The sequence below is a fragment of the Malaclemys terrapin genome, chromosome 15, assembly GCF_027887155.1.
Source record: "Malaclemys terrapin pileata isolate rMalTer1 chromosome 15, rMalTer1.hap1, whole genome shotgun sequence".
NCBI classification, from domain to species: domain Eukaryota; kingdom Metazoa; phylum Chordata; order Testudines; family Emydidae; genus Malaclemys; species Malaclemys terrapin.
This window is the reverse complement of record NC_071519.1, coordinates 33,303,363-33,329,660: the sequence shown is the minus strand read 5'-3', so window position 1 is coordinate 33,329,660 and position 26,298 is coordinate 33,303,363. Positions and strand designations below refer to the sequence as shown.

General features: G+C 45.8%; 2 protein-coding genes across 9 annotated transcripts in view; one reads left to right on the top strand and one right to left on the bottom strand.

Moving 5' to 3' along the window:
• Nucleotides 1–328: 328 nt before the first annotated feature.
• Nucleotides 329–12,920, bottom strand: PAFAH1B2 (platelet activating factor acetylhydrolase 1b catalytic subunit 2). 2 transcript variants are annotated; one of them, XM_054004819.1, is made up of 7 exons: nt 12,820–12,874; nt 9,740–9,794; nt 7,898–7,985; nt 7,034–7,123; nt 5,781–5,897; nt 4,578–4,700; nt 329–3,907 (listed from the first exon to the last, which is right to left on the bottom strand). In XM_054004819.1, the coding sequence occupies exons 3-7, from the start codon at nt 7,976–7,978 to the stop codon at nt 3,629–3,631; spliced, it is 690 nt and encodes a 229-aa protein (XP_053860794.1). In that variant the 5' UTR covers nt 7,979–7,985; nt 9,740–9,794; nt 12,820–12,874; the 3' UTR covers nt 329–3,628. The 2 variants fall into 2 exon arrangements, with proteins under 2 accessions (XP_053860794.1, XP_053860793.1); XM_054004818.1 differs by lacking the exon at nt 9,740–9,794 and having other exon boundaries at nt 12,820–12,920.
• Nucleotides 12,921–24,901: 11,981 nt separating this feature from the next.
• Nucleotides 24,902–26,298, top strand: part of SIK3 (SIK family kinase 3) — a 148,401-nt gene continuing 147,004 nt past the window's right edge. For 3 of the 7 annotated variants that reach the window (XM_054004833.1, XM_054004832.1, XM_054004831.1), the window contains exon 1: nt 24,972–25,054. The gene's annotated coding sequence lies outside the window, so the exon portion shown is untranslated. Of the gene's footprint in view, nt 25,055–26,298 lie in introns of all 7 variants that reach the window. The other 4 variants (XM_054004830.1, XM_054004829.1, XM_054004835.1 and 1 more) reach the window with 2 other exon arrangements.

Genomic DNA, 26,298 nt, shown 5'->3' with positions numbered 1-26,298 from the left:
AGTTTTAAAAAAAATAGGTCCTTGTTAAGTCAGAGGAGAACAACAGAGAATCAGAGTGCATCTCACCACACAGGAGGCTAAATTAAAAGTGAAGGTTCGGGTGAGTGTCCTTTTGAATACCACAAGGATGAATACAGCCAACTTTTACCTGATAAAGGTTTTCACCCCATCAGATGTCACCCTTCCCGCTGCATCACCCCTGGGTGATGACAGGTTGCAACCATTAGCCACTGCGCATCACCCAACACATTCTGATGAACCCACTGGACACCTCCCCATCCCCGACGCACACACAGGGAAACCAGAGAGAGACGCACACCAGACCTCATTGGGGTGAAACATTTACATTTATATTGAAATATGCACTAAACATAGTGAGTTCTACCAGTCAATGCAATTTTGCCAAAGCAGAATCACAGCTTTTCCTGGGGAAGGTTCAGTCAGCTCCCAGCAGTGGGCAGCACCCCAAGGAAGGTCACCCTGAAGCAGGGCTGTAATTGGATTTTACATACTGTGCAAGCTTCCAGCCTTTGAGGTCCCCCAGCCTGCACCTGGAGTCCCCTTGCTTGCACCCACATACGAGTTCAGAGACAAGGATTCTCTCCTTCCTTTCACACCTTTTCCTTTGCATTTTCTTCACTGCAATAAATATAAAATTGGCAATGCTCATACACTACAGCACAAACAAGATTCCAGGCTTCAGCATACAACTGTAAACGGTAACTAGATTAGTTTAAAAAATTAAAAGTTCAGAAAGGGTCAGTTCTTTCACAATCAGCCAGTTACAATGGAATAAGTCATAAAGGCTACGCAGGGGCACCCAGACTGGGGTTTGCTGGGCCTGATCCCCAGAGGTGCCAAGCACCCTACTGTTGAAATTGCAAATGCTCACTACTTCTCAGGACCAGGCTCTAATTTTGGTACAATGAGAAAAAAATTCCCTCCTTGCCCTCTTCAAGGGATATGTGGTTACACTGGGATATGGCCTGGTCACTGCTTAGATGGTGGCAACAGGACAGTAGCTTCAATGTCCCAGATAGAAGAAAGCTGCCCTTCCTGTCCACAGCTGCCACCGCCATGGCTACACACAGAGGTGGTTAACGCAGCTGGGAAAGAAACAATGCGGACTGGAGATGAAGGGCGGCGAACGCTGACCCATGCATAAGCAACATGGCACCTCAGCAAGACAACCTTGAGCATGGAAAGCCACCTGACTACTCCTCCTCAGCCCAACGGATGTGTATTCAACAGGCCAGACCCACCCCACTGCAATCAGCACCTAACCAAGGGGCTCTGGCTCACAGCTGAAGACAGCCTCAGCTGTAAACACACTGCACTGTTACAAAGACTTAGTGCTTTATATAAAAAAAACTAGATTGCCAGCAAGTAGCTGTCTTACCAGTGTGGTGACACCATGGAGACATTTAGTGCATGGGTCAAACATGGCACCTTTCAACAGAAGCCTACAACCCTCAAAAACTAGCAGAGACCCAAGTCCTGTTTCATCCCCTCACTCTTGCTACAGGTGGACCCATACCACCCTGCCAAATCTCCTCCTCCCAACCTTGGTTTTAAAATCTGCTTGCTCTCTCTCCTCCACACCCCCAAGTTCCTGTGCTGAGGCTTCCATTCTTTCAGCAGAGCTGAATGATGTTTCTGCAGTTAATGTTCCAAGCTGTTGGAGGGGAAGGGAGCACTCCCCCAACCCACGCTGGCCTGGGGAGGTAAGACCAGGACTACTCCTCTCCCACTGAGCACTATCAGACTTGAACCTTTATTTCTGGGAAGTGGGATTCTTCGGCTTTCCTCCACATCTCTGTGTGGATCACATATACTGGAGACACACACACACACGCTATGCATGCAATCCAGGCAGAAATCCTGCTATGACAAATTCTACAGCAGCAGCAAAAGCGTGATGGGGACATAAACATATTCCTTAGTGCTAGATTAAAGCCTGCCTTAAACAGAACCTTTTACTAGAATAAAAGGGCAAACAGGTTATATACACTACATACGTACTTTTTGTAGTGGGGTGGAAAAAGCAATCTAGGTAGATCTCCGGTTTAACAAAAATGTAAAACAAAAATCAGTTCCTTTTTCATTTGCCTGCCAAAAAGCAGCATGACAGTTGAAGGCTGCAGCCTTCACGAACACTTCAACCAGTGCAGAGGCCTGCATTGGCTGTTGTATTTTAGCGCGCGGTGGCGCGAACCATTATGAGGGATACCACCACCGCTGAACTCCAATTGTGGTAGGTAAGTCAAGGAAGAATAAACTTTGTTAAAGTATTTTTATTTTTAAGTAGCAAGGCTCTGCATTGGGTCTCAAACAGTTTCTTATTGATAAGAATTTTTTTTTTCCTGTTCACCTTTAAATGAATGACAATTTTATATAGTCATTACACAGATTATAATTAGCTCTCATATAAAAAGCTCTAGCGAGACAGAGTCCCTGTGAACAGTCCACTCTCCACACTAACTCCCTTTGCTGGAGGGGAAAGGGGCAGTGTCCAGGAGAGGAAAAGGCTACAAACTGACTCAATTCTTTACTGTCAAAGGCCTTATTTGCTTGAATAAAATGTTTGTACAAGTAAAACAGAAGCAATAAAGAAATATACACCTTAGAACTCGTAAAGCATTAGATTGGTTCAGGCCTTGCAAAGAGGGGCTGAGTATGGATTAAAAAAAAGGCGTAACAGTCGTACTTTAAAAAAATTGGAACTATGAACATGAACAGCACTGCACAGAACCCTGTAGCACAGCCCTCATAGTGGGATGAAATGTCAGTTCTACGTTTCTGACTGGCTTGTGTTTGACGTTTGCTGGAAAACTAAGCTCCTAAACCAAAGAACTGTTAAAAGCTGCCAATACTGTACACAAACCAAAACAAAGAACAGGTTCTATAGGAGACATGATATTCAACAGCACCCACATGAGACTGCCCACAGTCCAAGCAACAGTGGAATGAAGTTTGTCACAGCTAACAGACTTTGAAAAACAAAACAATGTTTTGGGAGTGTTAAATGAGTTCAGCTCAACTAACACTTTGTTTTTTTACATTTCTGAATTCCAGTTACATCTAGTCTCATGCTGCTTCAAAAACAAAGAGCCAGAAAGCAACAAGTGTCTTTTAAAAATACCTTAGTAAATAAAACTTCTAAAGGTGGGAACGGTTTTTGACAAAAATGCAGCTGTTTTGTTTCTAGTGAGTGGAATGCGATTCTGGTTCCCAAGCGAATACAGAGTATAGTGCCTAGGGAAGGGAATAGCTAAACCGAGAGCTGCGCATGGGTTATTAGAGTCAGGCTGACAGGGATCTAGGGGCACCATAGAGCAATAATGCATGTGAGGGGCACAGAGGTGACAGTCTTGTTCTCATTTTAAATGAGGAATGGTTTAAAGTAAAAATCTTCTTTAGCTAATTTCTTCCTGCAGTAAAACCAGTTAGCCCTGCCCTTCTATGTACAAGACCAGTTTGACGTTAGCCCTCCCCCTCAAAACACTCGATACGAACATCCAGTAACATTCTACAATGGAAAGTGCTTTAAGCAAGAAGGATTCTGTAGTGCCAGTGACAGAACTGATCTGATGGGGCTGGGATGATGTTGAACACTGATATTAGCTGATCAGGCCAGAGCAGCTTGCTTCTCCTCAGGGGTCTCCTCCAGTAGCTGCATGATCAGTTCATGGAGGGGTTTGCAGATCTTTGCATAGCCCCCTCCCGTCAGGTGCAGAAAATCAAACATGTCATGGCACGAGATGGCGCCATCCGAGTGCACGAAGCCCCCACTGACGTCCAGAAGCTGGACGCTGGCGAGTTTTGGGAGCGAGGCTTTTAGCAGCTGGTTCACCTTGGCATTCTTCTGCCGCAGAGGGTTTGGTTTCTCGCCTCGAGGTAGCAAGCTCTGATAAGGGAAGCAGGCAAAGAAGAGAGCTTTGAAGTGACTCAGACAATATAGTAACTTATAGTCTCTTTCTAGACTTGGGCCCTCATTCTGAGCTTTAAAAGGTCTATCCCACTCCTCCCCTGCACATCCTCCTCACCCCCTCCAGCCCCACTTTGAAACATGACTGAAAACAGTCTGAAGGACACTGCTGACCCATGGGCAAGTCTTCTCTTTTCACCAATTCTTATTAGCATTCTTATTAGCTACTTATGCCCTCTTTCAATGCAGTTTTAATGGTTGGTTATGCAACTCCCACAGCAGAAGAAGAGACATTCTAAGCTGTTTGAGCACAGGATCAGAACTGGTATTGCTCAAGTTCTAGTCTCAGCTCTGTCTCCATCATCCTCGTCTCTCATGTGATTTCACTGCTTCTGTTTCTCTGTCTGGGACAAAGACGCCTCTAATGAGAAGATAATACTCTTCTGAAGGGGCTGAGAAAGTTAGATAATGTTGGCAAAGCCCCCTGAACAGGAGAAACCATCCTACAGTGTTTATTATTGTAAATAAGTTATGACCCACCCCCCAAAATGCACAGGTAACACCCAATACCATTGGGATAGGGGTGCAAACAACATGACATGGATTGTTCCAATGGTGCTATGTTATCACAACCCTCTGATGTGCATACCAATACAATAACTTTGGCCTGTGGCTGTTGGGTATTTATCAGCCGCACGATGGCCTCGATTCCACCTGCTACTTCCTCCGCTGTATTTTCATGGTTATTTGTTCCAACCCAGACGACAATGACCTGTGAAGAGGAAACAGGAACTGTGCAGCAAGTTTAGCACTCCACTCAAGGTACACAAACAGGGGAGGCTGTAGCAGCCATTCTGGCTCTTGGGGAAAGGGCAATAGCTAGGGCCTAGGCTGTCTGCAACCAGTCAGACAAAACAATTAAGAGTTAGGCTTAAATATTAAAAGTCCCGGACTGTCAGCTTTGACGACTCTTGAATCATTTCTTGTCAACTTAAGACTCCTCCCTCTCACCCAGTACAGAACCAGAGTCACAGTATTAAAAGAAGCTACCCTGATCAGCACAGGAACAGATATCTGACACTTCTTCTGCACTGTGTTTAGTGACCAATTCAGACTCCTAGAGTACCTTGCACCTTGCCTGTCTTACAACATACTAGATGTGTATGAAGCAGACTAGAAGCATCACAGGTGAAGAGGCTTATTTGTTTGTAAAGCACCAACCACAGTCTTGGCTCTCAAATGAAACCCTTTTATAGCATTTCTCTACTTTTAAGCCTTAACTCTTATGTTGGGGTCATGAATGTGCTTGACAATGGTGACCAAACTTGAACCTGTGCTGTACATTATGTATTGTGGTGCAGGGTGCTTCGCAAATGCCTACAACACCCCGGTACACTGTATGTCATTTAGAATGTGTTATTAGTTGCGTGAAACCTTGTTGTGGCCTGACTTACAACCTCATTGAGATGGACAGGTACGAATGCACCCTTCAATTAATAGAACTGTAAAATTAGACAACCTGAAGGAACACCTAAATGCAGTGTCTAATCCTGAAAAAACCTAGGGAGAGGTTTTTGGGTCGGGGTGCAGGATGAAGAGAGTGTTTTTGGTGCTATGAGCAAAAGAAGCTGTTTCTTGCTATTTGATTCCTTCGGTCTTCAGAGACACAGGACTTTGTACATTCCTTGTAAATAAACACCTTTTATAGAGAAGTTCTAAAGAAGAAGCTAAGAGCTCATTGGTTAGAGAATGACTATTCTTCTGACTTTTGGTGCCCTCAGCTCTGTACTAGACAATATTCAGAGTTTTTTCTAAAATAAAAAAACATAAAAGCAGCTGTTTGTGTTTATACCTTGGGTTTAATGTTCTCCAATTCACCATTCTTCAATCTCCATAGAACATGAGCTGTTGTGTCCCCACCGATCCCAAAATTCAATGCATGAAGGGGTGAAAAAAGCTCTCGCCATATCTGTAACCAGAAACCAATTTACTATTTTAGATCAAGTGTTATTCTTCAGCATCAAAAATAAAACACTTTACATAAAGAGGTAACTCAGGTAATGGAGATGCTGCCAGTGGAAGCATTACACATTCTTTGGGCCAGAAGAGGTGGAATCACAGCAGTTAATTAACTCAGTCCTGGCACAGAGATAAGAGGGAGCTAATATGGAGCAATCTCCCTTCAGCCCATCCAGGAGGGATGTTGATGGCCTAGAAAGGGAGCCATCTCCAGTCCATCAAGGCCAGAACCAGAGCTCAGCTAAACATGGGACTTTTGAGGAGAGAAAGGAAATCTTGAAGGAACTCCTTTTACTGCCTAAGAAGTAAGAAGTCTAGAACCAAATGAGTCACATTGGAAAGGAACACTTTCAGAGCAAAGCGGTTTGGTAGCCATTACTGATGAAATAGTGGATGAAGGGACAGCTTTCAAAACATTTTACACATTTTTTTAAGAATATCCTAGTTGCTGCCTTTCCTAATCTCTGGACACTGGGATAGTCGATAGCACAGTCTCTATGCCAGCAGAGGGACAAGCATGCTAGGACACTGCATGCAAGAGGGTTAAATTGAAATTCTCTGGCTAAGGTGATACACGCACTAAATTTAATATTTGTACCATTACGAGATAAGGAAGCTTCATTATTGAGAACCAAGTGAAAAACAGTCACATTGGAAGTGGGTTGGGCACAATCTAGAATACAGAAGGTGTGGGAGAAGAGAGGACAGAATTCATTTTAAATCTACACATGGGCTCACACAGCAACTGCAGAGTAAGAAAGAGTGGCAAGAGTGAGATAGAGGGACAGAAACGGGTGTGTATGGTGAAACTAAGAAGGCTGCAAATGACCTCAGGGAAAGAAGGGGTGGGGTGAAGGTTCAAAGCGGCTGACGGGATTGGACTGGAGAAGCCTAGGGCAAGCACAGGGAAATGGAAGGGATCGAGGTTTGGAAAGCAGCTGTAGAAGTGGAGGTAAGATTAGAAAGGACCCGAGGACAGGGAGGCACTGTCAGTATTGCATAGGTTCACCAGTTATTGGACTAGAAGTGATAGGGAGGCACCATCTCACTCATTTAACCCCACAACTTCATCCCCTCCAGCCATACCTCATACTGCTGTAGCAACTGCACCATGGAATCACCCACAAACAGCACATCGGGCTCCTTGTCCTTGCAGTCCAAGACAAATCTGTTGTGCTGTTTAAAAGAAAGCAGCAACATAAGCTCCAGCTGACAGGTATCTGTAGCCCATGCACAGAAAGTGATAGTTGCCCAACCAGTTCCTCTGGTGCCAAACTTTGTGACTTTTCATCCTGTCTGCCCCTCAGGCACATATCTTTAGTTTAACTCCTTAACTGCTGGAACTTCCTCCCTGCCTGCTCTCTCCCTGGCATAGACAAGTTCTGACATTTTAAATGGCCACTCATTTACAACTCAGAGCCCCTCAGGCTACACTATGCACCACACACAAAGGGGGTGCTTGCTCCAGATACTGTGTTCAGCAATTCTAAATCTATAGTCATTCAGGTTGCTGGCTAGTCACAATACAAGTCTCCTCAGACTATTTCACCCTGTCTAGAAGTAGCTTTAACAATCTAGTTGTACGAACAGGAGACTCCGAGTCCAGACACTTGAGTTCAGCTATTCTCAGCTTTGTAACTGCCAGGATATATTACACACTTCAGTGCTATCCAGTTTTTAATAAATTGGTTGGCAATTCTTCCCAATTAATGAGCCAGTTGCAATATCTTTCTGGAACTCTATTTCAAAATGTGGTTTGCAGGTCATGGCACAAAGCTGCTTTTTGCCTCTTTTATTGTGGCAGGTTACTGGAAGCCATCAATAACGCTGCTAACATTTGCGAACAGAATCAGAAATGTAAGCATCTGTATTTTGCTCATCATGCACCTGATTACCTCACAATCTGCTAGTAAAGAGGATCCTATCTGTCAGCTGTGTTTTCAGTTTTACCTGTGACATCCACCTGTCATCTCCTTGAATGTCTTCAGCTGCATGTGGAACTGCTGCTGGGTTGGAGTCTCCCTGGCTCATTCTATTCCTGTTGAAAGAACATTTAATATATGTTACGCTATATACCAAGGATCAAAATCAAGCTCTGACTCTCAAGAGGCCAGAGCTGTTGCCATACACTCGTACAAGGAGTCAAGACCAGCAGTAGCTTAGCTTGAAAGAACTGCATCTGTTCTGCTGAAAGCTAATATGCCTGGAAGACTCACTTAAGCAAGTTTTATTCCATGCAGGAACCCCGAATTGTCCCTGCCTCATGATCTTGTTGAAACCACTCTACCAACTTCTGATCAGTGACATCCAGACAGGTGAAAACAACCTTTTAATAATAATAGCAAGTTCATTTTAGGGCAATCTTTGCAGAAGCACCTATCTCACGCATGTTTATTATTCACTATAACACAGTATAGATTCTAATTATCAGAGGATTTGCCATTACTTGTACAATACCAGACTGCAACTGCATATATACATTTCAGATGGATTAACTGGTTTCAAAAGACAATGAACTATCTCCATTGGCCCAAGAGGGTCTAAGCAGAAAACATTAGCATTCCACACAGGGCTGGCACCTCCGAAGTATCTTTAGCTGCAGCTCTATGTAATAAACCAAAAAACTTTATTCCGAAGCCAGTGTGGTAGTCTAGTGGAGAATACCATTAGCCAACACACACGAGATAGAGAGGAATAGGACTTGGGAAAGAAAGGAATGTGACTGAAATATGCAGCCATGAAAAAAGTTGGGTGAAAGCCTAAGACCCCTCACTTTGGTAGTTTTATGTTAGATGCAAAATGTAGAGAGACCAGGTGGTCCCTTCTGGCACATGCAAATAGGGCAAGGGAATGCCCATATCCAAGTGCCAGAGATCATAAATCATAAAATTACATTTAAAAATATTTGCTCTAAAGTATTTTCATATTTAACCCTACAGACTAGTGCTTCCCTTTGAGTAACATATATAGAATAATACAAGCTGAGGGGAGAGTAATTTCTTTCCAAGTCTTTGCAGACAAAATATCATTAGTGATTGATAGTTAATGTTATCTTGCTCTGTAAGCTTGCATTCTCTCTCAATTTGTGCTCTATACATGCCCACACACACATATACTGTGAAATATTCTTAGAAGTAATTTTTCTCTTGTCAAAAAGAGGTTTCACTGTTTGCATAATTGCAATTTGCTCACTACGATGCAGTGAAACCTAGGGCATTCATACTATACCATTAGAAACAGAGTGATCTAGTGAGCCAAGTTGACTATAGAAGTGGGCTCTACTGTATTATCATAAAGAGGAAAACAATTTTGGAGTGTTCTTTTATATGCAACAATCCAACCCGCATAACTGCTTTATCCACAAAAACTGAATCTATCACAACATTTACAAGCTGCCCTATAAAGTTCAGGTGCCAAGTACACTCTGTGCATTACTCTCACCGCTACACAGGTACCCAAAGAACTCCAAGGCGAGTAACAGGAGGGAGAACACAGCGCTCCCAGAAAGCAAGCCTTTTCTGACACAAGAGGCGACTGACACCAATATTTATTCTAACATTTTTCGCCTCAAGTGACTCTTGCTAAGGAATAAGTCACATAGCATTACATAAACATTTATCCCTGCATTTAAGAGCAGAACACACAGCCTTGCACTGGAAGGAGAATTTGCCAAAACTATGCTTACACAACATATGCCCTCTTCACAACAGGAAATGCTAATGTTAATGGCTGACAACCATAGATAAAAGTATTGTTATGGAGACAAAGGGTTTGATGCACAACAGCACTTACTCATTTTGGTGAAAACAGTTTCAAGTTTCCTGAAGCCTTCTGGGTCAATGTTGCCCTAGAGTGAATGAAGTAAAAGGTCTACTGCACACAAGAAAAGTTTGCCACACCAGATCAGACATAGCTCCATCTGGCCTTGTGGCCTGCAGTTGCCAATAGCTTATGCTTCAGAGAAAGGAGAAAACTCAATTCACCGATCACAGAACATATGAATTTCCATACTGGTTCAGACCTGTGGTCAGCCCATCTAATCCAATATCCTGTCCTTGGCAGTGGCCAGCACCAAATGCTTCAGAGGAAGGTCAAGAACTCCATAGCAGACAGACGTGGGATAATCAGACTCCATGAAAGTCTCATCCCAACCCCTAACAGTTAGAGATTGTCTTAAGACATGAAACATGAGATTTTATATTCATTCCAACACTTTTATGGGGCAGCATAGTCTATTAGAGCCAATATTTTTGTTATCCATATAAACATCCAATTCATCTTTAAATACAGCACAGTATGGGAAGAGGGGAATGAGTCTTGAAGATGAGATCTGAGCTACAGCTATTACTAATGGACATGAAATTAACCAGCCCTTTAAAAATTCAGTCACATGATTTGATTCAATAACCTAAATAACCCTAAATACACTTATCACTTACAAGTCCCACAATATCTCCACCAACACATCTTTGGCAAGAACTCTGGTTGAAACCCTTTTGGTTGGCAGAGATAACTGTTTTGTGGTATCAAAGTATGCAGGTGTATGTAGGGAATAAAGTCTCACCTAATCAACTGACCAGTGACTTTCACTTGCAGTGGCAAAGAGCATTACAGTATTGATAGATTCAGGTATTTTTCCATGAGTGTATTATTAGTTTCCACCCACCCAACAATGGCCAGTCCCTCTTCTAGCATAATATTAATGTGCCTAGAACACACAGCATCAGAGACCCAAACGTGACTTTATGCAATGCTGAGAAATACAAGGTAATGGGAAACAGACATGAAAATGGGTGGATCATAGTACAGATGATAGTCTCTCGTACACAAGCATATGGGATTGATCCTGTACTAGACAAAGGATTTTTACACCTCCAGATGGGTGAGCAAGAAGTTAGAGCTCCATTTCAGGAATATAGGTCAATTTGGAACAAGGTGGAATGAGGTCTAAGAATTCTCCTCTATCCTTTAACAGAAATGTCTTCTCTTTACTCGTACACCTCCCATTATGATTACAAAGAACAACAGTTTCCACTCAGCTTCCTCCTCTTGAACTTGATACCACAATGAAGTAGGAATGAAGCAGCCAAGTTGTGAGGAAAAGAAGCGTCTCTTTAAACAAATATTTGATAGTTACAGCAGGAGAAAAGTGGCAAAACTGTTTGCATCAGACAATGTCCCAGTGTGAAAGTCCCTCTTTAAAGACATATGGCATCATAACCTGGGAAGGTTTGAAGTTCCATATTCAAAGCTACAGATATCCATCATTTCCATTTTACCCTTGTAAAGTCAGATGATGATAATTTTGCTAATAGCACATCCCTGATGTTTGGTTTTATCTTGGTTCAAAAACGGAAAATGACTAATAAAAAGATTATGCAAAAAAATCTGAGGTTATACAAAATGTTTACACTCAGTGGATCAGCAAGACTAAATCATGGACATTTATATACCATTAAGGGAAATCAGGAGACAGTATATACAAATTCTACATTTCTCCTCTTGCCTCAAATAACTCTCCCCACTCCCATCCCCTCAGAAATAATTTTATAAAGTCATGTGCACCACCAGACGGCAACGGGGGCAGAGCAAATAATGAGGCCTTAGCTAGACTGTTGGTAGCCTGACAGTCTATTTCCAAAAGACCATATAGTAAATGAGAGACTCAGCTACGCTCATCGTTTGAAAGGGTTCCTTTCAAGGCTACATTGAAACACATTGGCGGGTGCAGTCTGGAGGAAGCTGGCTATTCTGGGGACAAACAGAGGACTCCAGTCCCCTGGTTGTCAACTCAACACCTTTCACCAGAAGATTCACATAGTTTTTAAAGAGATGCCAAAGGAAGAAAAGAAACATTGCCCCAGTAAGTTAGAACTTGTCTGTTACAGTATTCCTCCCCCTTGCTACCCAAATCCATTAGGATTGAGAATCTTATTCCACCCGTGACGTGAACAGATTCCGGAATCGTATCCTATTATTATGGCTGTGTCTGATGGTAGAGTCTGGCACAGAGTAGATTTAACGTGTTTGTGAGGTGAAGAGGCTGTTGGTCAGATTGGCCACAAGCAGAACTCCTGGTTGGTTGAAATAAATAAATAAATAAAAATCCAGAAGTTATCTCAGCATAACTATTGCCTTCAAAATCTCTTGTGTCCAGAGGAAAGGTTTTAAATTCAAGTGTCTTGTATTTAATCACCTTCCAAGGTAACAGGCAAAGTGATAACAATGCTTACACTTAATTTCTCAAGTGTGTTTTTGGGAAAGACCCTAGAAGCAGGGTGGAGCAGTTCATGGTGAATTCATGGAGGAGCAGTCCCCTTTCCCAATGCCCCACCCCCGTCACTACAGTGACTGCCTCCCAGCACATAGCATTGGCCTACCAGCCCCACGGTTGTGAATTCAATGCTTAAGGGGGCCATTTAAGGATTTGGGGATTTGGTTGGGGATTGGTCCCGCTTTGAGCAGGGGGCCGGACTAGATACCTCCTGAGGTCCCTTCCAGCCCTGCTAGTCTCGGATCAACTCTATGATGATTTGTTAGCCAAGGGCCAAGCAGACACACAGACTAAAACACGCTCTCGCCCAGAACAGGGCAGGTTCAAGACACAGCGGAGTTCGGTCGCACGAGCCCGCCCGGCCCCTCGCCCACCCTGTCCCTGCTGGCGAGAGGCGGCCCCGGGGGACACGGGCCCGTTGCGGGGATGGGGCCCCGAGCGGGAGACCAAACGGCCGCTCCGGGGCGGGCGGGCGGGCGGACAGGCCGCTGCCCCCCGGCCCACGCGAACCCGCCCCCGGGCCTGCGGCAAAGGGCCGCCGCCGCCGCCAGGCGCTGGGGAGGGGCCCCGCGCGCGGCCCCGGGTCTCTCTCACTCACGCCGGCTGCGGCTCCCCCCGCGTCTCCATCTCGCTCTCGGGCGGGCGGCGCGTCCCTCCCCCGCGGAGCCCAGACTGCCGCTGCGCCTGCGCGCTACGCTGCTTCCGCTTCCGTTCACCCGCGCCTGCCAATCACGTGCCGGATGTGCCGGAAATCCCGCCCAGCCCGTCTCCGGGCTTTCCCTAGGGGGCGCCCAGGGGCCCGTGCGCCTGCCTCGCTCCCCATTGGCGGGGACAGCGGGGGGGGGCTTGGTGCTGTGATGGGACATGGCACAGCCTGATGAGGTCACCGCGCAACGTGTCACCACAGAACGATGATCCTCCCGGTGACGTGTGACTTCATTGGCGACGCGGCAGTGGCTCGGTGTGATGACGTCATCGCTCAGCATGATGAGCAAACCGAATGTCAACGATGCGTGTGCTGACGTGATGACCTCATCCACGATGAGGCCGTGGCTCAACCTGATGATGTCACCTAACTGGGCATCATGATGGCACGCGTGGGGTCCCAGGTGGACCCTGCCTGCCTGAGGTCATGTTGCTGTTGTGAGATGACATTTTTGCCCAGGCTGGTGACACAGAACGATGGCACTTCGATTATCCCGCTGATCCACTGTCACAGTGCGGGGACTTCTTTTGTCCAGTACAACTTCTTGGTGCCATGGTGTGTCAGTGTTGTGGTGCAATGCGATGATAGTCTGATATAATTTGACAACCTGTTGTTTGAGTGAGTTCTTTAGATGCAACGGATGGGGGCGGGTGGGTTCTTCAACCACCATGTTCTGGGTGTCTCTGAACTTCTGACTGCCAGAAGCTGGGCCTGGACAACAGGAAATGGGTCACTCGATAAATTGCCAAATTCTGTTCACTCCCTCTGAGGGATCTGGCATTGGCCACTGTCGGAAGACAGGATACTGGGCTAGATGGTCCTTTGGTCTGACCCTGTCGGGCCGTTCTTATGATGATGCATAGCATTGCAGTGAGATGATGTTATCATTCAATGTAGCAGTGCTGGGCTTCACTGGACTGGAATTTGTTGTTATGTGTATTATCATAGCATCTAGGACCTTAGTCATGGCCCAGGACCCCATTGTGCTAGGCAGTGTACAAACAAAAAACAGTCCCTTCCACAAAGAGCTCACAAGCACTTAGAGCTTTCAATCTAAATACAAGATTTTATTTAAGATTTGTTACAGCTGAGATTCTAATCAGCACTGGTTTGTTATTTCAGGTGTGATCATGAACACTGGGTTCTGCACTAAGGTTTGATCTCTCTCTCTCTGGTGCACAACATTGTAGTAACTGAGTGCCTTGTTGCTGTATGGTTTCTCATGAGCCTTGGGCTACTGGCAGTGATTTACTTTTTTTAAACACAGAGTCATTTGCTTTGGAGAAAATATTTGTCAAAAGAACTATATACACATTACAAATGTAAGAAAAAGGTTTATTAAAACTGGAACTATAAAAAACTATTACATATTTTTAAAAATAAGTTGTACATTTTTATCTCCATTATTTGTAACACCCTCTTAGAATTATAATGACATTTCCTTAGTTGCCAGTTTTGTCAGTTTGGCAGACACAGGTCTTTCCCCCTGTATTTCTAACAATGCTGAAATTAAGAAGCTCATTTTATCTACATAATTTTCTGGACACATACAGCTTTGGTTATATCGACACTGTTCTATAAAAAAGGATATACTAGTTCAACTGCTGCTTGGCCAATAGGGGGTGCTCACACATCAGTTTATAACAATAGGCCAAACTTTCCAAACTTGGGTGCCTAAAATCAGGTACCTAATGGCCATTTGTTCAAAGTGCTAAGTCTCCCAACAGCTCTTATTGACTTCAATGGGAGCTGTTGGGTGCCCAGCACTTTTGAAAATCAGACCACTAAATCCATATCTAGGTATCAGATAACTGACCCAATGATTTTCCATTGAAGACCATAGGAACTGTAAGTGTTCAGCATCTCTGAAAAATCAAGTTACTTATTTAAATGCTTAACTTTAGGCAAAGATATTTGAAAAAATTGAATATAGTTTTTTTGGAGACTGAAGACTAGGCACAGGAGAGAGAGAATGTCATTCGGTTCTTGGACTCAGTGATAACAAAGGAGCCAGTTAATACCTATTTCTGGCTGTGTGATGCGGACAGCTATCCACTGGGAACTGAACTGAGACCTACCAAATTCACTCCATGCAGGCTGCCATATAGTCATCAAATGGAAACGACTGTTTACCTAATCTGGTTTTGAATGAGGTACAGAGAGATGGAAACCTCACTATCCTATCACCATTCTCCTAAAATATCCACTCGGACAGCCCTAAAGGAGGAGCACAGTCTGACTCTCAGCTTACTTGTGGCACAAAGGTTGTCCTGATTCAAGTCCTGATTTCTCAGTGGCTGAATCACACATTGCATGAATATTGTAACCATTTAAAGAGATTTATTTTGTTACTCCGACAACTCATGGGTTAGCTTTTAAAGAGGATTCCCACTTTCTAAATACCATCCTTGTGTCGTAGTTGTGATTGGAAGATTCTGGCCAAGTGGTTTGGGAGACGATCGATGCCATTTTTAAATCAGCAAGAGGAAGGTGCTGAGAGCGGTGTAACTGCTTCTACCCTTCTCTTGCAGAGAATGAACCCCAGTACAGCTTCAGGACAGCCATTCAAATATTATGTATATTGAGTAGCATTTTCAAAAGCACCTAAAATACCTAGGAGCCCCAGTCAGATTAGTCCTAAATCACTTTGGTGCTTTAAAAAATTCTACCCAGTATGAAAAGGACAATTAATTGTTATTGAGTTCACCAAAAATAAAGTCCTCCAGTTCATCATCTGTGTCCTTCCCTGTGGTTACAGAGAGGACGTGTTTTATAATGCTACGGATTACATTTGGCCCATCAGCTGCAGGTTAGAAGAGAGAATCTACGAGGGAACTAAACATGATACCAGTGTAAGGGAAAAGGAATGTAAGGGGAGGCAGAAGAAGAGTCTACCAATAATAGAGAGAATAAACAATGTGAAGGCTTTTACAGGGGCTGAGACAGCTGATCAAGGAGCAATGGATTAAATTTCAGTAATGAGAAATGTAAATTACATACTAGCAAAATGTCAGCAAGAGACAGAGTGGTTCTGGTGATCAAGAGGATCCAGAGACTTTCACCTGATGCCACTGTTTTCAGTCCAGCTGTGTCTGGTAGTGACTGCACATCGTTCTATATTCCTGGTGGATTTGTGATGTGGACACCTGCCCACTAGAAACGGGTCTGAGATTACTGTCTCAGATATATGCAATGCTCAGGACAATGCCACGAGAATGGCATGTACTGTATGCTGAATTTCCAGATTTCTGACTGTGCTGGATGGATGAAATGGCATTTAGGCATCAGAGGTAGCTCAGAAGACCCCTCCAAATATAATTTGCATAGAGGACCACTCAAGAATGAGAATTTCCTGAGATACCTAAATCTAAAAGTTGAAGCTGAATCTGGGCAGGATTAAAGGAATCAAAGCTAAGTGTGATTTTCCACATCTGCAAACCATCACTTGGTGACAATCATACAGAGAAAACTCAAGCAGTGCCATGTAAGTGATACTTAATAATAGAAACCTAGAATCTTAAAAGTGAGGTTAGAGAAAACTTTATACATGTTTAAAATAAATGAACTCCATACCATTTGAAACCCTGGTCTCCTCTGTTACATATGTAATATCCCTCATTTGGAAATATTTGACAAATATTGGAAAGCCATGAGGGTGATCTTAGGCTTCCTTTAGTGATTCAAGTCACCTTGGGTTCCTTTTTTAAACACACCTAAGTGACTTGGGAACCTGAGACCAGAAAATAGGTCTGTGCCCAAAGTCAGACTTTGCACCCTGTGCCCAATCTGCCGATACAAAAGTGACAGCAGAGCGGGGTGCATATTCTACAGTGGAAGTTCCTAGAAATCACCTGTTTATTTAATTAATGTATTATTTCTTGCTTTTTCCAGAAAATCAGAGTAAATTGTATAATTTCCCATGTATTTAGGAGACACTGACGAGGCACTTTTCATTGCTTGTCATTAATCTGGGTGTCTCCCACACTGGCCAATTTTGATAGGATGGGGAAGGAGAATTCATGTATTCTTTGGTTATGCTGTCTGGACCTGGGACGGATATGAAGGATGCAGCCACCAGGAGGAAATCTAAAGAAAGCACTGCATAAATGTTCCTTGGTGACGGTCTCTGTGCTAGAGGTTCCCTTGATATTTACAACAGCAATGAATTCTCACCATATCTGACAGGCTTTTCCCATGTACACACACTGCAGGCTGGTTGAAGATTAATATTTATTACATAAAGTCAGGGCCACAAGCAATTGGCTGCTTTTTATTTATTTTTTTAAATACATAACTAGCACACCTGTCTCTTGTTTGATGGGGAGATGCAGCTAGAGTGTTGCCATTGGCAACAGCTAGACCACTTGAGGTTAATTCAGCAGTTTCCCTGGGCAACCTTGACAACAAAGTTCTGTGGAACGTCCTTAATGAACGACAGATGCAGATAAATGAAGATTTATTGGTGAAAAAAATTAATGATGAGGTCAGAGCCCTCAGCTCTATGTTTATTGACCTAGGAGAGGGTGAGGACAATAATCTCTGAGTAAAAGGCTTGGGTTTTATTGTAGATTTCATCTGAAAACGGCATCATTGTGCATTATCTACATCTTGTGCCTGAATTTACTCCCTTCAAATCCCACTCCTCTTTCTTTGCAGGCCTGCCACCTTTCTGACAATTCCTCCCTCCTCAACAAAATTTATATAGGGCCAGGGATCCATAGATGCTCCTCTCCCCACCTAAATACCAGGGTCAAATTCATCTCAGGGATATTTACCCTGAAGTGAATGGAGTGGCAGAGTCCCCAGGGATGCAGCTAGTCCTTGAATTCTAGGTACAATAAGAGCAGTTTCCATGGTCATTCTACTGTCCGGGTGAATCACTTATTGACAATTTCCCCCCCCCAAAGTCTTTTACTGAGTGTATGGGTGTGTTGGGTGGGGGGGTGGGGGGAAGTGTGAGCAGGGAGAGGGGCAGGGAGGAGCCTGGGGTAGAAAACTGAAAAAATTCAAGGCCTGTTTCTTCATTACCTTGTCATTTCAAGCTGTGAAAAGGATGTAAAATGCCACCAAATCTTGCCTCTATGTAAACGGCTATGCAAGGTGCCAGGTAGTTGAGAATCAGGCCCCACATTCTCATCTCCTGTGGATTTGATGTCAGTTGCTAGAGTTAAAAGCTGGATTCCGTTAACATCTAGAGTGGAAGCACACAAAGCTCTTTGAACCCCAGCCTATACAACAACGGAGGGCTGAGGTCCTGAGCTACCCCTCTTTCTCTGGCAGATAAATAGTATGCCTCAGGCTGCTTACTCTTTGGTCACCTGGTGTCCATTTTAGTTTCCACCATCCACCCTTTTGGAGGGCTGTTTCTGTTTTATGCTGGATTTCATTCTCCTGCCTCTGTCTGACCCAATTAACCGGCAGCAATGACAAGACTAAAGAGAGGCAAACTGCAACACTGGGCTGCTACATTTTGGCCTGAGTGCTGTTCAGTGTCCACACATGAACATTTGGGTGTGTGCTGCTTTGCAGTGCTCGGGGCTGCAGTAAGTGGTGTGCATGCTTCCCCAAACAGCACTGCTAATGCACCTCAGTTCTGACACCTGCACCATCCCCAAGCTTTCAAGCATCTCAGGAGAACTGTAGACCTTTCTAAAAGCTCAAAAATGCATTATTTTGCCTGCATTGCAAAAGGAACAAAGCATCTTTACAGATGAATAAGTACAAGCCCAGCTGAATGCTAGGGAAGAGAACCATTGTAGACTTAAATGAAATTTAAGAAAAGGAAACAAGAAGAGATAACAATGGCTGTAATTATTACTCATTGCCCTTGAAGTGTAAATTGCAGTGTACATGTTTGCTTGGCACTGACTGTGTCTAAATCAATGAAGTCCTTATAGGTAACTGATTACTATGAAGTGGTTTTAACTTGCTCCCTCCCTAGCTCCTGTGTACCTGTGCATGCACACCCATTGCACAATGGTTGGTTTGGGGTTAGGGGAGGCTCACAGAGCTGGAAAGGATGGAGGTGCTGCAGATTAAGACTGAGGCGCCTTGGCAAAGTTTGGATGGGTGAACTCAGGACGGGAATAACAGGGGATGTTGCAGTGCTGAGTGTAGTGCACTGGCAGAGCTGTGCTCCCTATAGTCAAAGATATCAGTCTCCTGCTAGATAAGCAGATATAGATATGCATGTGTATAAAAGAAATAGACATAGTTACCCCATTTTAATAGCGAATAAGGCAGACTAATGTTTCACTGTAACAGATCAACTCTTCCTTGTATCCCTAACCTATAGGTTTCATTTACAAGGTACTAAGGCTCTGAGCACTGCGGGCAAAAAGTGATTTGCAATGAAATGTTTTAAAGTAAAAGCAAAATGCAGGGAGCGCGAATATTTCCTCCTTGCGAGCAGAACAGAAATGGCCCATCAGGTTGAATTCGCCATCAATAATAAACTGCAATGCTCAGCTTTTCCCCTTGGTCAGTGCTGAAAGGGAGAGGGCAGCCACACACTGCCTTATTGGACTCTGAGGGCCATTCTGGTCCATTCAAAATCCGGAAAAGTAAAACCTTGGCCTCACTTGCCAGGAATGCTGAGACTCGAACATAGCAGCGTACAGGCTTCACGACTGAGGGTAAAGGAAGAGAGATTCTGGTTTGGGGCCCCAGCTTCCTTTTCCTTTTCACAGCAGTGACTACAGTGCTATGGCCAATGGCCAAGCCTGACAGGTAATTTGTTCCAGGGGAGCTTGTTATGCAGTGAATTAATGATGGATGAATGAAGAGAGAAAGAGGAAGAGAGAGATTGGACTAACAGAAAATGATGTAAGTTCTGCTATCCAATGGATTGGCTGGAGTGCCTGTCCATCAAAGGGAACATCTAAGGTGGCCTCAACCGTGCTGCTAGGCATGATGGGAATTAATTTCTTTATAAAAGCCCCCAGCAGAGCAAATTGGCAGTGTTATAATATGAGCCTCCAAAAAAACAGGAGGTGTGGAGGACAGAACATAAGAATGGCCATACTGGGTCAGACCACAGGACTCTCTGCTGCTTTTTACAGATCCAGACTAACACGGGTACCCCTCTGATAACTGATAATTTTTGTTGCCCTTGGGGTAGGCCAAGGTTAGTTCGGTGATAGCTACTTTAACCTTGAAGAATGAGAAGTTGATACTTCCTTGTCTAGTCTCCAAAGATCTTTAAATGGGTTTTTTGGAGAGTTTATGTGTCTTTGTTGTTTAAGACTGGGCTATAAATAGCCTCTGTTGGAAACCTCCCTTTAGCCCTTTTCTTTGTATTTTTACCTTGGGCATAGATAAGTAGGAGCTGAACTGTCTAACTGAATCCCTGTTTCTTGTAATCTTCCAGGTAGCTTCCTCTGTCCTAGATTCTCACTGTCCTGTTGCTGCCCTTCGAGTCTTCTTTTATACCCTCAATATCCCCAACTTTCCTTATTTTTTGTACTTTTAGACCAATAAGAATGTGTTAGAATTCAGCCTTGATGCAACATGAATGCCTAATGAATTTATGTCCATGCTCAGTTTGACACACTGTACAGATTCCCCTCTGTATTATCTAAATTCATTGAACAATTAAACCTAGTCTTGTTAATACAACCTTACTTCTGGAGCCTCAGTGCCCTGTCTCATCTGTTATTGTCTTCCTCCAGCCCCTCAAGAAACTGGCCTTCCTTCCTCTAGCACAACTGCTTCTAGAGTACAGTGTAAGTAGCTTCCTTGTCTCAGTCTATATACTGAATGGAATAGGCTGCATAGCCTTTAGTGAAAGATACTAGACAAATACCCACACTATATTGTATCAAACCTATTAGAACATCCTGCAATACAAAACACTGTTCTGCAAGAATTAGTGACAGAGTAATGTGGAGTGAGGCTTTTCCACATCATAAAGCCATGATATTAATTGGAGCAGTTTAGTTTCTGACCAGAAGAGGACGATAAGTGCAACAGAAGGAGATGGAGCAGTTTGGGAATAAGATGCAGTGAGAGTTGCATGAGGAGCTGAGGACAGAAATAACCAGGAGTGCTGTGAGTCCAGAGTAACGGGCAGAGTTGTACTTCTTGTAGTCACTGCTTCATAAGCACTAAAACTCCCACAACCTAGGCAGTGACTTTGGCATAGTGAAGAGACCTGTACAATTAAGTAGAACAGTGGAACACAAAACATTGCAAATAGTCCATAAATATAAACACAATGGACCTGGTTTTCAGCAGTGTTGAGCAGCTGTGCTTTCCACTGATTTCCATAGAATCTGCAGGTGTTTGGCACTCCTGAAAACAAACAGCATTGCCCCCTCAGCACTCAGAATCCCACCATGAAAGTCAGTTGTTATAATTGCAGATGGTGGGGATTCTGTAGAAGGGTTCCCATTGTCAGAGCTCTAAAAAGTTACCTAGTCCATTAAAAAACTTGTTTTGTAGAATTCTTGGTGGTGGGATGAAGCTTGGGGGCAAAAATCTGAAGCTAGTGGCTACTACAGAGTCTGAATAATCTAGTATATCTTAATAGAGTTGCTGTGAGAAGCCTGAAGTATTAATGCTGAAGTAGTGCACTGATCACTAAGTGATGGCTTCTGCCAAACAGCACCAATGTGTATCGGTACCGACATGGACAGGAGACAATTTCAGTGATTGGCATTTTCATGATAGGCAGGAGCAACTATCCCACCAAAACCCACTTCCTTCCTTCTTGATGGTCTCAATCTTCTGGAACAGAGTGAAAGTCTGGCTTAAATCCTAGTATTGCAGCTTAGATAAGAATTTTCTGGACCTATGTGGTCAGTACCGGCATGTGGGTGGGGGGACTAGTGAAGGGGAGGGATTAGCTTTGGATGCTAGATTGCATGTGATCTTGTAAATGATATTCATGTTATAATGAACAGCCTGTTGGCCAGAGCATTCTGTAGTTGCAATTGGCTGTGCTTTACCAGCTGGGGTCACTACAGTCAAAAGTTCTTGTTCAGGAAGCTTTTTAGAAGATAGGGAATTTTTTCTTTAAAACTTAAGAGGGCAAAAATAAAACCACAACTGTAGCTACATAGAACAATAGGCTGATGTATGTGAATAGTCTGACTACAGCGGCTGGCTAGGAAGCACATTTGGTGGTACTGGCAGTAACTTTTACTGACAGAGCATATTTAATCAAGAGGAGAGGGTGTATCAAACACACTGTGTACTTGCCTCTCTCTGGAAAATTAGACTTCCTGGTAGCTTGCATTTTCTGGTGCCTGTGTTCTGGTAAACAACTAAAAGTAAAACATCTTTGGTGTTGGGGTGCACACCACAAATGTATTATAAGTATTCTTGGTATAAGTCCTGTTCTCAATTTTAGCTCTGAATGTTTTGCCTACACCCAGAAATTATGTTAAAGTATTACTTTGATTGAGGCTCTTGGGTCACATTTGGTGCCTTGAATCCTCTTTAAAAAAAATATTTTTAGGGATTTTTTTTGAGAACTTCTCAAATTTCAGGTGTGTTTGGATCCAGGGTTCTGGTTTGTCCTCATATTATAATCTGATGGGGAAAATCCTCTAGTTTTGGAACATTTTTAACTTGGTACCAAAGTTTACATTTTAAACAAAGACACTAAATCCTAGGAATTGAATCCGTTTGCTGGCACTATAGCTGCATTTAGCAGATGTTTCCAGAGATATGCCAGTACATGCTGGCTTCTCTTGTGAGAGGGGAGCTAACCAGTGGGAACTGGTGAACATGAGAGTCTAAGACAACAACTTCAGCAGAAATGTAAGTTTCCAGCTAGCCCTTATGATTGTATAGCAATTACAGAGAAACTAACTAGGCTGGTCAATTTCGTAGGTACTGTTCACAGAAACTGTCCAGTATGATATCAGCTTCATCCTGCTGTTGGTTGGATCAGCTATGGACAATGCCAGAGGCAGAAGATACAGCTATTTATGGGAAAAGACTCAAAAACATAGAGGCGAAGTGGTAGAGTAGTAGAGAACTTCCTTTCAAACAGGTGGAGGATGATTGGTATTTTCTAATTTCTCATACAGAGGCTAGATAAAGACTGAAAAATGGAGCCCCAAGCAGGGTCCATGAATTGTAGGAATCTCAACATCCTCCCTATTTCCAGCAATTGGGATGGGGAGAGCGTGAATTTCTTACAAGGGTGCTGCTCCTGGACCTCACCGTTGAGTCCCGTCTCTAGTAGTTAGTTACCTGTGGCCGAGAGGTGTTTAATAAAATTTTGAAGTCCGTCACTTTGAGTGTCACACCCAATGATTCATATTGGCTATGGAGTAACTTGTTGCATACCAAATGGTACCATGAAACTTGTGCACATGCACACTCCTGACTGTACATATATGTCTAGTAAGGCATTTCGATACCACAATGATGGGTACAATCTGACTAGAATAGAATTCCTTAATAATATGCAGTGCTGGTAAAAAGAGAAACAGTCTGTAGGACTACAGCAATTCCCCAGTTCTGGTCCCAGTTACCTAAAGCTGCTGTCTCCTTCTCTGATCCTGTTGCATCTGCAATGCCTGTCCCTTTACACACCCTGGGCTCTGCAGATTGAGGTGTCCCTTAATTCCTTGTCCTGCTGTTGGACAGTAGGGTCATCCTCCTCCAGTCATCCCCTTTCACACCTACCAGGATTCCCGAGTGGCAGCATTTGTCACAGAGATGGGAGATTCCAATCCTGGGGGTGGTGGTGCAGGGGTCACGGTGTGTCCGAGTTCAGAAAGGGAGTGTCCTAGTTCATTGGGGCTGAGATGGTCCCAGTGCAGGGGGTAGAGGTATGGCCCCATTTGTGGGTGGGGGGGGCTGAGCTGGAGAGTCCCCAGTGAGGGTGGTGGGGTGGTGGTGAGGGGAATGTCCCCGTGTGGGGGGGAAGGGCGGGGATGTCCCCGTGCGGCGGGGGGGCTGAGGTGGAGAGTCCCAATACGGGGGGGGGGGGGGGGGCTGAGAGGAATGTCCCCATTGGGGGGGATAAGGGCAGGGATGTCCCCATTGGGGGGGCTGAGGGGAATGTCCCCGCGCGGGGGGGGGCTGAGGGGAATGTCCCCGTGCGGGGGGGAAGGGAGGGGATGTCCCCATTGGGGGGGCTGAGGGCGATGTCCCCGTGCGGGGGGGGGCAGAGAAGGAGAGTCCCAATGCGGGGGGGGGGGCTGAGGGGATCCCAGTGCGGGGGTAAGGGAGGGGATGTCCCCATTGGGGGGGCTGAGGGGAATGTCCCCGTGCGGGGGGGGGGGGAGGGCTCAGGGGAATGTCCCCGTGCGGGGGGGGCAGAGAAGGAGAGTCCCAATGCGGGGGGAGGAGGGCTGAGGGGAATGTCCCCGTGCGGGGGGGCTGAGGGGATCCCAGTGCGGGGGTAAGGGAGGGGATGTCCCCGTGCGGGGGGGGGCAGAGAAGCAGAGTCCCAATGGGGGAGGGGCTGAGGGGGATGTCCCCGTGCGGGGGGAAGGGCGGGGATGTCCCCATTGGGGGGGCTGAGGGCGATGTCCCCGTGCGGGGGGGGGGCTGAGGGGGATGTCCCCGTGCGGGGGGGGGCTGAGGGGGATGTCCCCGTGCGGGGGGAAGGGAGGGGAGGAGTAAGGGGAGCGGGACTGAGGGAGTCTCCGTTCCCCAGGGCCCCTGAGGGGGGAGCGGAGACTGCGCCCCGTTGCGCCAGGGCCCGCTTAGCCGCGGAGACGGGGGGCTTCCCCAGGGATTGCCCCCTCCCGCGCCCGGTCGCGTCTCCGTGGTGGGCCCCACCCCGGCCCAGCCAATGCCGTGTTCGGCTCGGCGTGACGCGTTGAAGCGGTGGCCGTTTTGTTGGCGTCAGTGGGCCCCGCCCCCGGTGGTTGCCATGGCAGCGGTGGCCCCGCCCCCGTGCCGATGAGCTCACGCGGTGCCGCAGCCCCGGGAGGGGAGGGGGGGAGTTTCTGCTCCTCGCAACAAGATGGCGGCGGTGGCTGCAGCGAGCGGCGGAGCGGGGGCCCCCCCTCCAGCCCCCGGGTCCCGGCTGCCCCCGGCCCCGCCGCCACCCCGGCCCCCGGGCCCCGCCCGCATCGGATACTACGAGATCGAGCGAACCATCGGCAAGGGCAACTTCGCCGTGGTGAAGCTGGCGACCCACCTGGTGACCCGGGCCAAGGTGAGGGGGGGCGGCCGGTGAGCTGGACCGGGGGGCTGGGCTATCGGGAGCGGGGCTGGGTAGGGGCGGGGGGCCTGGCCCGGTGACGTGAGTAGTGGGGCGGTGGGGGCTGGACTGGTGACCTGGTAAAGGGGGGCTGGGCCCGGCGCTGGGGGGCCGGTGACCTGGGTGATGTGAATGAGGTCGGGCTGGGGGGCGCCGTGCATGGGGCTGGTCACCTGGGTAACCGCGGGGGTGGAGGGGACCCAGTCTTGTTGGGGTCTTGCTGATGTCAGAGCAGGGCTCCCCCTGCCGTCACCCCGCAGCAGAGGGCTGGTGTCACCCCAGCCCCCAGCATGCCATGGGGAGCAGTATGCACAGCCTTATACATGGGGTACCCCGGGGGCTGGTCCCCCCCCAATCCCACAGGGAGGGTGGGTGCTGTGACGTGCCCCGTGGTCTGCTGGGCATCCCCTGTGCCCGGGGGGGCTCGTGCCTGGGCTGGAATTCTCAGTTCTGCAGGCTCCAAGTTCATCTCCAGCTGCTGGAACATCAGCCACTCGTCCTAGTGCCTCACTGCCAGCCCTTGCCCCCACACAGTGAGAAGGCTGCATTGAGTGACCCTCCCCGCTGGGTCTCAGTGTGGGTCAGGGCCTTCAGGACTCTGCCATACCCTGCTAGTTGCTGGGTTTCAATATCCCTGGTCAGTGGTGTTGCTGCACTATTATTATGCAACTGCGGCTGCACATGGATATGTCAGGAGCCCTGCACTACATTAGCATGTGCAACTGGTTACTTGTGTTGAGGTTTCTCTGTGCAGTGTGGCTTAGAACATAGTGATGGACAATGTCTCTGGCTATGTTTTAAAGGCTTGCTAAAGGGTTAAAATCAGATTGTGCAGGTAGATGGAGAATCAAAATTCTTGAACTGAAAGGTTCTAAAATTCTATCATTCACCAGCTATGCTTTGTTCACAATCTGCATTTCTTAATTGCGCTGTTCATCTTGGACAGTGAAAATGTATTGGTCACTTTCACTTTCTGGTTCTTTTGCTGCACTGTTTGAATTACAAACTTTTCAGGGGGAAGTTTAGATCCAAAACAAAAACTGTTGATTTAAAACTAAACCATAAACACCAAACAGTGAAACCATTTCTCAGTATTAGGTTTTGTGAGACCCTGATCCTCTATATCACTGACACCAATCAGTGAAATGTCCTGTTTTGTGTGATTGTCATATATATTTTTGGCTCCTCATTCCTGCCTG